The sequence below is a fragment of the Amyelois transitella genome, chromosome 16, assembly GCF_032362555.1.
Source record: "Amyelois transitella isolate CPQ chromosome 16, ilAmyTran1.1, whole genome shotgun sequence".
NCBI classification, from domain to species: Eukaryota; Metazoa; Arthropoda; class Insecta; order Lepidoptera; family Pyralidae; genus Amyelois; species Amyelois transitella.
The window spans coordinates 6,329,764-6,342,163 of record NC_083519.1 but is presented as its reverse complement, the minus strand read 5'-3'; the positions used below and the strand labels follow the sequence as shown (position 1 = coordinate 6,342,163).

General features: G+C 37.6%; 1 protein-coding gene across 3 annotated transcripts in view; it reads left to right on the top strand.

Moving 5' to 3' along the window:
* The first annotated feature begins 1,288 nt into the window (after positions 1–1,288).
* Positions 1,289–12,400, top strand: part of LOC106129619 (dynein heavy chain, cytoplasmic) — a 49,065-nt gene continuing 37,953 nt past the window's right edge. For all 3 annotated transcript variants that reach the window (XM_060948556.1, XM_060948554.1, XM_060948555.1), the window contains exons 1-20: positions 1,289–1,650; positions 1,964–2,034; positions 2,287–2,489; positions 3,044–3,181; positions 3,605–3,722; positions 3,917–4,030; positions 4,492–4,664; positions 5,133–5,253; positions 5,366–5,487; positions 5,897–6,038; positions 6,668–6,775; positions 7,436–7,541; positions 7,984–8,183; positions 9,089–9,224; positions 9,420–9,526; positions 9,905–10,068; positions 10,667–10,772; positions 11,410–11,565; positions 11,851–12,030; positions 12,257–12,400. In XM_060948556.1, the coding sequence (XP_060804539.1) occupies positions 1,410–1,650; positions 1,964–2,034; positions 2,287–2,489; positions 3,044–3,181; positions 3,605–3,722; positions 3,917–4,030; positions 4,492–4,664; positions 5,133–5,253; positions 5,366–5,487; positions 5,897–6,038; positions 6,668–6,775; positions 7,436–7,541; positions 7,984–8,183; positions 9,089–9,224; positions 9,420–9,526; positions 9,905–10,068; positions 10,667–10,772; positions 11,410–11,565; positions 11,851–12,030; positions 12,257–12,400 (2,850 nt within the window). In that variant the 5' untranslated portion in view covers positions 1,289–1,409. The remainder of the gene's footprint in view (positions 1,651–1,963; positions 2,035–2,286; positions 2,490–3,043; positions 3,182–3,604; positions 3,723–3,916; positions 4,031–4,491; positions 4,665–5,132; positions 5,254–5,365; positions 5,488–5,896; positions 6,039–6,667; positions 6,776–7,435; positions 7,542–7,983; positions 8,184–9,088; positions 9,225–9,419; positions 9,527–9,904; positions 10,069–10,666; positions 10,773–11,409; positions 11,566–11,850; positions 12,031–12,256) is intronic.

Below are 12,400 nucleotides of genomic sequence, written 5' to 3'. Positions count from 1 at the left end.
CCTATGTTCTTAAATAAAACCTGTTCTTTAATACATATGTTCATACATACATATATAAAATCACGCCTTTTTCCAGAAATTCTTAGAAAAGTACAATTAATAAATTTATAACTTTGAAATTCTCTTTGATAATATAAATTTATTAATAAATTAGCTTTTATGTAACCAGTTGCCTGTTTTTTGTTTTTGCACATTATTGGTACATGGCCGAGGTAAGCCTCGGCCATGTATCTACCAACCAAAGACTTTTTTGAGTTTATAACCTGCACATTCAAGCAATTGGATGTGTAACCATAATCTTATAATAACCGAGGCTAACGCCAGGAGGAAAAAGAACTTGGTTAGGTATGATTGCAGCCTTGGGGATCTCAGAATAATAAAAAAAGAAGTGGCAATCAACAAAAAATCAATAGGCTACTCTTTAAATGGCAATTTTTATTTCTACATAAAACCTTTTTGTTCTGTTCTGGATACATAGGTAGGTAATACCTATCTGTGCAACGACCATGGCGTAACTATACCTAAATTATTCCTAATTGCATCATAAATAACAATTTTATTTTCAAGATTTTGTAAAATTTGATACGTTCAACCTTTGCACTTAGATAAATAAAGCTTTAGCTTTAGCTCTATATTAGTTAGTAAGATTTAAAATTATATTATGATACTAAGTACCATTATGTATAAGTTATCTGAAAACGCAAAAATGAAGATCTGATAGGTATATAGGTAAATTAAAGACCTTACTCGTGAATTATTTTTTGCTTCAGTCTCTCTCTCTCTTTTTATTTCATCTCCGTCTTAGCTGAAATATTTTATGGGCTAGACACTTTATTATTTCTAACTTTCTCAACTATTTTGCCACCATTTGTAGATTCCAAAAAAACAAAGCCGCGTGGTTCCCGGCAATTTAGAATAGGACCACTCTATTATTTTCTTTCTTGTGGATTGGTTGGGATGGATTCATTGGGCGCAAGACTAATAAAATTGGGATTCTTCTGCCAACGTACTGCACGTAATGCATTCTAAAATTTATCAACATCTTTTTGGTTATCTTACTTACTCTAATCACAGATATTGATGACTATTCAAGTAAAATAATATATTCAGATACATTGTTCTACCAAGTTAAAAATTATTTCTGAACTAAGCGGCGGCGGTCTCTGATTTAAAAACATTGCTTGTTGTACAAGGTATTTGAAATTTGAACTGGCAACATTGACCTGACATCAGTTAATATTGCCAACTTACATTTAAAAAATGTCATTGTCATCGTGAGACTTCGTGTCAGTTGACCGTAGCCGTTGTCAATTTACGGCCTCCAGCCTCCAGCTGCATAGCTGGTACATTACTTATCTTAAATTTAGCTATTGATTCTTATTAGAAAAGATTATCTTCCAACAAACATCATGGGAGACTCCCTTGACGGGAGCGAGAATGCCCCGGAGGCACAAAACGTCGTCGTGGTTGATTTCCAAGACTTCGCAAACTACCTGCGGCGGGCCGCAACGGTACTTTTGCCTGAAGATGATATCGTTCCGCCGACGCTGAACGCCGCACTTGACGACAAAGTGAATCAAGACTGCATTCGCAAGTTCATCTGCGATCCGCAGGTGTCTTCGTTGTATGTACAGCGGTTCTCATCCAAAGGTATACATGACGTTTTGCCTAAAGGAAACTTAGTAGATCAATACGATGATATCATCCGACGCATAATGATTAGATATCTGCCAACATACTTTTGCATTCCAATTAGTATTTTTGTAGTTGCATATGAATTATTGTTCCACTGCAATTACTAATTCTTTTTTAAACTTTAATATTGTATGGGCTCACATGTATGAAAAAAAATCAGTCTTCTGGCCATAAAAGTAACATGATACATACCGCATCTAACTGTAACTGTTGGAAAGTTTTCCTCTTTATAAATTTATTGTTGACATATATTTTTTATGCATTTCAGAAGATGACAATGAGCAGCCAACAGAAGGTGAAGAGGAAAAAGAAGCTGTTACTTATCAAATCAGCAATGAAGTATGTATTGGATAATTGGTTTTGTCTTTAAAAACTGACAAAGACTTAAGTTATTTCTTCTTCCTGGCTATACTATTTATTCCTACAAAATAACTCCCTACAAATCCAGGTGTAAACAACTTTTTGTGAAAGACACCATGAATAATCAAAAAGACCACTTATGTGTTATGTTATTTCAACATTGTATGTTTTCAAATTTGGAGGCAAATAATTAGTTTTCCTTAACTCAATCAAATGTGAAATGTCCTGCAGGTGCACTTTACATCGCCTCGGGTTGCAGCATTTGTCTGCATCAAGCGAGGTGCCGTCATCGAGGCTGACAAGTCCATCCACAGTCAACTGCGCCTCATCAACCTGTCTGATGGCTCCCCGTATGAGACCCTTCATGCTTTTATCAGCAAGACCATGGCTCCATTCTTCAAGAGCTACGTGAAGGAGAGTGGAAGAGCAGATAGGTATGAAATTTGTCATTATGGTTTTATTAGTATCTCTTTAGATGAGTTTAGTCATGGAAAGACTTATGTTTTGCAAATAATAATAATGGTCTATTACAGTACTAACAAAGTGATTCTGGTTGCCATTTAAGAATTGTACCCTTTTATTATATTGCCCAGACTTATAAGCTATTACATTACATAACATTTTCATCAAAATCTAACCAGTATGGCTAGGCTCATATCATAATATACAAATAGACTACCGGAAGATTCATTTCTCTACTTAATTTTAGTTATTATAAATATTTTGCTATGTGGTTCCTGGCACTCATAGAAAAAAGGACCACCCCATCTCTTTCCCATGGATGTCGTAAAATGTGACTAAGGGATACGCTTATATACTTGGGACCCCTTTATATATTGGGGAATATTTGAAACTCAATTCTATCATTAAGCCAAACAGCTGAATGTGGGCTTTCAGTCTTTTGATGACAGTTGGATCTGTCTACCCCGCAAGGGATATTGACGTAATATGTTATGTTATAAATGTTTTGCAAGAACTGCATTTACAGGGATGGAGATAAAATGGCACCATCTGTCGAGAAGAAAATTGCAGAGCTGGAAATGGGTCTTTTACACCTCCAGCAAAACATTGATATCCCAGAGATTACCCTGCCTGTTCACCCGGTGGTAGCAGCTGTAATCAAAAGGTATTTTACAAACTTAAATAGCTATTAAACTTAGGATTCTTCTTTAAGGCGAAGGGATAGCAAACTGTCACTATTTGAAGAGCTATGCCACTCACAGCTGAATGGGGCCTTTTGAGATGGTGTCTGTCTGTTATAAAAGATACGTGATTATATGTGATGTTTTTAACACAAGACAAACAAACATTTATAGGGCTTTATTAGGTATTCTAGACACTATTTATTTAGCTTTCTGATACAAACTTAACCATGGTCATCCAAAAAGAAAATGTAGCTTGTGTTATTGGCATTTCTCGTTCAGAGATAGAATAGAAACATTTGAGAGTGATTTGAAACTTTATTTTATTTCATTGAATTTTTGGAAGAAGTTTTCTTTCTATTAAATGTTTCGGAGATTCTTTTATAAACTTTTTTATTTTCACTCAGGGCTGCTGATGAAGGGCGTAAACCACGCGTAGCCGACTTCGGTGACAAAGTGGAGGACTCCACATTCCTCAATCAACTGCAGAATGGTGTCAACCGTTGGATCAAGGAGATCCAAAAAGTATGTATACCATCTTTTACATAATTCATCTGCTATAATAGTGATCTGTGTAAATATTTACTAATGTTCACATAAGTCTAAAAGCAGTGGTTTTAGGCTATTAACTTAAATGATAGTATTTTGATTTAGTGATATTTTAGTTTCAACTTTCAATGGTTTTTCAATCTTTTCATAAAAGTTATTTTGTTTATCAGGTCACTAAACTGGACCGAGATCCATCAAATGGAACTGCTCTCCAAGAAATCTCGTTTTGGCTGAATCTTGAGAGAGCACTTCACCGCATTCAGGAGAAAAGAGAGAGTATTGAGGTTTGTATATTTTTACCCGTGATTGTGGATACGATTTACTGAAAATTAGAAAAAGCAAATGCTACATTTGATATGCTCTTAGCTTTGTAAGTTGTTTTAGAGATTAAACACTAAAGTAACATGTTCTTTAAAAGTTTTGGATTATTGATTGTTCCAAATAAATTATTACAATAAAAACACATTCATTCAGATCTACTTTTACATAAATACATAAAATCACGTCTTTATCCCTTGCAGGGTAGACAGAACCAACAACAATCTTGAATAGACTAATAGGCCACGTTCAAGGCTAGCAACCTGTCATTATTAGAATCTCAATTCTATTATTAAGCCAAACAGCTGCCTATATACATACTTATATACTAGCCTATATACTTTTACATTAATTATTCCCATTATCTTTTTTTCAAATGATAAAAAATAGAAAATATCAAATGATATTGTTTGCATGTTCCTTACAGGTGGCTCTTACTCTCGAAATCCTGAAATACGGGAAGCGTTTCCACGCGACCGTCTCGTTCGACACCGACACTGGCTTGAAGCAGGCTCTGGCCACGGTCTCCGACTACAATCCACTGATGAAAGACTTCCCCATCAATGACCTGTTGAGTGCCACTGAACTGGAGAGAATCAGGTGTGTCCGCTTTTAAAATTTCGTATTGCGGTTTACCTTTGTGTCGATTTATCTTTTACGTCGACAATAAATAAGTGCGCGATAAAACCTGTTATTGTAACATATTTTTTTATATTTTATTTAAGAAAGAATTTATGGCAAATACCATGTGAATCACATACAGGTTTTTATAATTTCATCTAATAACATCTTCTTATGCGTTTATCTGGTAGCGGATTCATTACTGTGTTACCTAATTCCTATGTATATACATAAGTAGGCTCCAAATGGTTTGCGGCTGCCCAAGCAGCTGAAACTTTTATGTTTTCCAACAAGCTGATGAGATGACACTGTTTTCCTTCCCAAATTATTACTTTGCAATGCCGCAGCATCGAAGTAGTCTATCACTCACATCACTTAAAAATCATAGGTTAATGTTTTACAAGTAGTGAAATAAAATAGTTAAATATTCTCTTTACTTATTACCAGACTGGCAGTGCAACAAATCTTTTCGCATCTCCGCAAGATCCGGTCCACCAAGTATCCGATACAGCGCGGCTTGCGACTCGTTGAAGCTATTTCACGCGATCTCTCGCAACAACTGTTAAAGGTAAAGACTGCAAACACGCATTTTTTTAAGAAAAGTATCTCTTTTACCATCAGATCAGAATTCGACACATGTTTATTCTAAACTTCAACAAAAATCGTGTGTATTTTTGCAGGTGCTAGGTACTCGACGTCTCATGCACATTCCATTCGAGGATTTTGAGCGCGTGATGACGCAATGCTTCGAAGTGTTCTCCTGCTGGGACGACGAATATGAGAAACTGCAAGGTTTGCTGCGGTAAGTTTGTGATACAATATTAATTTGTAATTACAGAAGTTGAAGACTGACGCGTATACCATACCTAGCCTACTGGATTTCGATGGTTCACTTTTGCATTACTGATTGAGGTGGTTAACAATATGACTAAAGGCAACAAGAATGTAATATAACATATCAAAAATAAATATACAAAATTTTTGAGTCTTCCTCTCTCATACCAACTTACTTTATTTTTTGGCGCGCAACACACACATGGAACTGCGGTGGATCGGGTCGGGGTATATTTCTTTGTGGTAACATACACTACAAAAGGTTGGCGGGGCTCGGGCCCGCATCTTGTCGCGCTTACTCACATTAAAATAATTTATTTTTTAACCTGCAATAAATCACCCCTTTTACTAACTACATTTTTCTACTTTATTTTCAGTGATATAGTAAAAAAGAAGCGCGACGAGCATCTCAAGATGGTGTGGCGAGTGTCTCCGTCCCACAAGCGGCTGCAGGCGCGCATGGAGCACATGAGGCGGTTCCGCAGGCACCACGAGCAACTGCGCACTGTCATGCTCAGAGTGAGTCTTTCTAACTTTAGTCCCGGTTGCATCCTCACCTCTCTGGAGAAGAGCCCGTGGTATGCCTTTGACTATGGATCCTGGATTGGGTGAGCCAGGTTTTTGAAGCGACTCCCATCTGACCTCCGCAACCATTGCAGGTATACCTTACCCATATTGGAACGATAATGGTTACACATCCAGTTGTCTGAATGCGTAGCTCAGAGTAAGTCTATACAGCATTACATATTGTGAGGGAGATGAGGAACTCTCCGAGATGGTAAAGCACACAAGCAGTTGCTGTTAGTGTAGTACAGTCATTGATAACCATGTAATACCAAAACCACTGGTAGGACTTATTACAGATGGATAAGGTCCTATGACACATAATGTTGGTCTCATGATGGTTGATGGGTCACGACAGACAGAATTTACACATTAAGACGATCGAATAAACTACATTTATGACGATCTTGTTTTGTCAAAAATTTTACGTAACCTTAAACATGTATCGTTCGGAATGACAATTTTATAGGACTTCAGTGATAAGAGACTCTTTTCTCTAGCTGACATAAAAGTAGTAAATAATGTCAATATTAAAAACAGCAGGTAAATGAACAGTGTCAATAGTTTTCCCCTGTATACAACAGGTGCTGCGCCCGCGCGCGGCCGCGAGCGCGGAGGCGGGCGGCGGCGGCGACCCCGCGCAGCCGCACTCGCTGCCCATGGACGCGGCCGATGCCAACGCCATCGCTGAGGTAAACGTGCATACATGTTGGCACGTCTAATATCTTGCAGGGTAGACAGAGACAAGTCTTGAAAAGACCGAAAGGCCACGTTCAGCTGTACAGCTTTATCATGGAATTGAGATTCAAATAGTGACAAAGAAAATCCACAAGTTTAGTAGCCTATTCCTTAGTCGTCTTCTGAAAAGAGATGGAGTGTTCCTATTCTTTAGTGCCAAGAACCACACGGCACAAAACCTATATATTATCAGCCTTGAGGTGTTTATTCCGGTTCCCCAGAGGACATGAGACACCTTTCAATTTTACAAACTCATCATCCTCCTTGTGTTTGCTCCGAAAAATACAATATTTCAGAGAAAACCCCCCTAGATACTAATCATCTAATAAAGTAGTAGGTCTGCTTGTGACCACTATAATCATAAAGTGTACAAGTAAGCCAGGTTTTTACATAAAACTATTTGTGAATCGATTCACAAACGTCGACAAGTCTGTATCACTGATGTTAACCGCAGACTAACAAAGAGAGGGAAGACAATGCTTCGCTTATCAACGTTTGTGAATTTTCACATGTCTGAAATATTTTTAAAACATGAAAAGCTCTTAACAAACCTAATACTTAATTCTGATACAAACTTGAATTGACATTTTTCGATCAAACAATCTTGATAACAGGTCAACTTGGCGTATGAAAATGTGAAAGAAGTAGACTGCCTGGACATCTCCCGCGAGGGCTGCGACGCCTGGGAAGCTGCCGTACGTCGGTATGAAGATAGGATTGGTAAGTCATTATTTGGGTTTTTTTCCTTGAACTGTTTTAATAGAATAAATGAAGATATGAGAGTGTGAAGAAGTACAATCAAATTATTAATAAGGACTAGCGCGATACAGGAATGCTGTGATGTGAATGAAGATTGAAAATATTGGGACAAGAATTGGAATGAGAATGCTTAAACTGTTTCTTGGGAGAATGAATGAAAAGATTATTTATCTAGGTTATATACAAGGCGTGAGTAAACAGGAGAGGAGCATGCTTAAACCAAACGAACAGATTGTTGAAATTATGGTAGAAGGTCAGGTTAAGTGGATAGTACCTTTAAATAACAGCTTGGTATATAGGAGCAATTATAGTATGCAGAAAAAGATACAAGTATAAAGATATTATCTTAGCCTTTCTTTTCGTTATGGAGGCGTGATTATAAGTTGATATTATTTTTAATCAGATCGCGTGGAGACCCGCATCACGGCGCACCTCCGCGACCAGCTGGGCACCGCCAAGAACGCCAATGAGATGTTCCGCATATTCTCGCGGTTCAACGCGCTCTTCGTACGGCCGCACATCCGCGGCGCCATCAGAGAGTACCAAACACAACTTATACAGCGCGTCAAAGATGATATCGAGACTTTGCACGAGAAGTTTAAGGTATGTTCATGGTTAGATGGTTTGATCATATTTTGTTTATTCTAGCGGTTCAACACCCTGTTCGTACGCGGCGCCATTACAGAGTATCAGACCCAACTTATTCAATGAGTTAAAGATGACATCGAGATTTTGCATGACACAGTTAAGGTATGTTGAGGATGTGCTCATATTCATTATGGTAAAATAGTTTTTAAAATCTTAACTCCACAAATTCGCGTCGCCATCGGAACACCCGATACAACAAGCACATTAAAATATGCTTACAATATGTTTTTGAATTAAACGTTTCCACATTCATTGTAGTTGTACTGAAGTTGCATGTACTAATTGTTCCAGCCATTTCTATATCATTCAGTACCGTGTCGCCTGTCTCACCCGGTTCACATCTCCATGTTTCCTGATTGGTCCAACGAACCCCATCCATTGGTATTCATTGCAGTAGTTACCCACTGAGCTCAAAATCTTCATGCCACGGTCCAAGGGTCAATAAGCTTGTATATAATGTGCGATATGTGTTTTATGACGATCTGGCTGGCCACAGTGCCCACTTTTTAGCGCTCTTAATCTAAAACACTCTATCAAATGCAATCGCCAAATGCAGTCACGTTCTGGCTAATTCTTTTTCCCGGCTTAGTTTGTATTTTATTGTATAATTTTCTCTTTACACATTTGGCAGTCGGATTTAAGAGAATTTACGTCAAGCCTAACTAGAATAACAAACTATAAAGTAATTGGAAAACTCGCGTGCTCAATATAATTTTTATTTAATAATTTTTATTTTTGATACTTTGCAAAACCATAATCCGATCCCGCAGAAAATTCTATCAAATTTAACCTGTCTCGCTCTTCGCTTTAAAGGCCTTGAAATTGGAAAGATACAAGTGCTAACATGTTTGTGTTGACAGGTGCAATACCCCCAATCGAAATGCAGCCGTCTATCATTAGTCCGCGACCTGCCGCCCGTGGCTGGTTCCATCATCTGGGCGAAGCAGATCGACCATCAACTCACTGCCTACCTCAAAAGAGTTGAGGATGTACTTGGTAAGAAACTAAATACTTTGCATACATTAGCTCGCATTTAGGTTGGTCCATATATATAGAGTGCAATGTGCTATATACGTTCAAATAAGAGATACTTTACTTGACGATTATAAGACAGAGGTCATACTCTAATCCAAAGATATTTTTAATTTAAAACAATTGTCATCTAATAACTAACTTACATTTCTTTCTTAGGTAAGGGCTGGGAGAATCATATCGAAGGTCAAAAACTGAAGGCTGATGGAGACAGTTTCCGCCTCAAACTTGACACCCAAGAAGTTTTCGATGACTGGGCCCGAAAGGTAAAATTAGTGTGCATGATTCTAAAAGTCATATAATGCCTTGGAAATGTGTCAACCAACCAGGATTATGATCAAAGGGCGCACCCTGGGTTCGTCCTCAGAGAGATGACGATTTAATTGGGGCAATTACAAGGATGAAAAAAAAAACTTAAAAAGAGTGCAAAAGATAAGATAAGCTATTCTTGTATCAATAGCTGATATATTATCTAGCTAAGCTATCTAGTTAGTTTCTCTTTTCATTCACAAAGTTTATTTAGCTAAGGCTGTAGTTAAATGGGACTTTTAGGACTACCATGAATGTTGCCTTACTTATATAGTTAAATACTTACCATTTTAAGTCATTAAACAGCAGAAGAAGTAATTAACAAACACTTTTAGGTCCAACAACGCAACCTGGGTGTGTACGGGCGTATTTTCGCAATCGAGTCTGTTCGCGCCCGCTCCAGCAAAACGGGAACCATATTGAAATTGAAAGTCAACTTTTTACCAGAAATCATCACCCTGTATAAGGAAGTGCGTAACTTGAAGAACCTCGGATTTAGGTAAATAATTTATAAGGTAATGATGTGAATGTTTCCTCGGGCATTCAACTTCACGAACATTTATGAACAACCTTAATCTACGATACGCACTAAAACAAATTAATCTGAAAATTCAATACATACATACATATAGTCACGTCTATATTCCTTGTATATACCTACCCAAGGTATCCTTGGGTAGGTATATACAAGAATAACTGACCAACAATCTGGAAAGACTGATAGACCGCGTTCAACCGTTTATCTTAGTGATAAAATTGAAATTCATATATTGACAGGTTGCTGCCAGCCCATCGCCTAGAATATAAAATTCAATACAAAAGTTCGGAATCGGACACTTGGCAAGAATCATAATGATTTACATGTCTTTGACTAGAGAAATATCATAAATATATTCAACGCATACACATCACGTTTTTATTTCTAGATGGACTAATAGTCTCGCAAAAACTGAAAGGCCACATTCAGCTGTATGGCTTAAAAATAGAATTGGGATTCAAATAGTGAATGAAATATATTCAAAGTTTAATTATGACTATGGTTTGTGTCAAATGTCTAACATCTGTACATATTATACTTAATGTTATTTAATTTCTAGGGTTCCCTTGGCAATCGTGAACAAAGCCCACCAGGCAAATCAGCTATATCCGTTCGCCATATCGCTAATCGAGAGTGTACGCACGTACGAACGCACTTTAGAAAAGGTAAGTTCGGAAAAAAACCATTAACAGAAAGACATTATACTCACAGTGTTCAAGCACCAAACACGAAACATTTACTAGAAATTGGCACACATTCGTCACCTATTGGACAGTTACTTACAATATACACAATGATATCTCGAATGTGTGAGTTCACTAACACATGTGCGTTTTTATTTGGTGCAGCTAAATAATAGGAATCATACAAAGGTAGTCATCATAATGCTGCATGGTTCCGACGCTTTATTGATATTTTTTACAAATGCTTTATATTTATTGTTTTTTTTATATGTTGGAATCGGGACCCAAATACAAAGTACCAAAATGGTCTTTATTAGTTACTTCAATTATTATTTTATTGGAACATATTTGTAAAGATTGCTTTTTTTCTTTCATTTGCCACGGCGGTGGTGAAGTATATCACCTTTAGTATTTAAACACATGTCCGCGCATCTTACACTATCTTGCTTTATTTACCTAACTGCTTCTAAACTCCATATTATGAATGGCCAATATGTTTCTTGCAACTCTTGTTAATTATTTTTGTCTTCCTTGCGTACCCTTGCTCAACTAACTGTTAGATCATTGTTTTACACTAAAATGTAATTTCAAAGACTTGAAACATATACATAACTTTTAGATTCGCGACAAAGCGTCAATCATTCCATTGGTAGCTGGACTAAGGCGCGACGTGTTGAACCAAGTCTCTGAAGGCATGGCGCTTGTATGGGAGTCTTACAAGCTGGATCCGTTCGTACAAAAACTGAGCGAAGTCGTCTTGTTGTTCCAAGAGAAGGTAAGTTATAATACATACATATAGATTATATATAAATATATAATATAAAAGTCACTGTGCCTTTTTTACTGACTTTAAATTAAATCACATAAAATTTTTAAAAGGTCGATACTCGCGATTTTTGTTTCCCTTCTCATTGTTTGTAGTTTACTCAACTCTGATATTTTTTCCAAAGATTTCTGTTTTTTATTTATGATGTGTTCATGTCTGCTCAAAATTTTATATTTTTCCAACGATTTTTGAACTTTTAGATCGAATAATAACCTAACAATGCTGTAACTTCAGGTTGAAGATCTCCTAGCCGTAGAAGAACAGATATCAGTGGACGCGAGATCGCTGGAGACGTGTCCGTACTCGGCACAGAGCCTGGCAGACATCCTGAGCCGCCTGCAGCGCGCGGTGGACGACTTGTCTCTGCGCCAGTACAGCAACCTGCATCTGTGGGTGCAGCGGCTCGATGAGGAGGTAATCTTATACAAGGAATATCTTTCATTTTACAATACTGTCACGAGTTTAAGATCCCTGGCAACCTTTGGAAAACAGATAAGATAAATGTACAATATTTGGACAAATTAATAAAATAAGAGATTCAGTCGACGCCTGTCATAAAAGTCAAATTAGTGGTCAATGTGTGATCAAATCTAACCGATTTTAGCATCTTACGTGTTAAATCATTTATTTCATCTTTAAGGTGGAAAAAAGCTTGGCCGCTCGTTTGCAAGCGGGAGTGGAAGCCTGGACCATGGCTCTGCTGGGCAAGGTCAACGAACTCGACCTGTCCATGGATACGTACTCCCCGGCCGAGCCCACGCACAAGCCGGGAGGGGAACCGCAG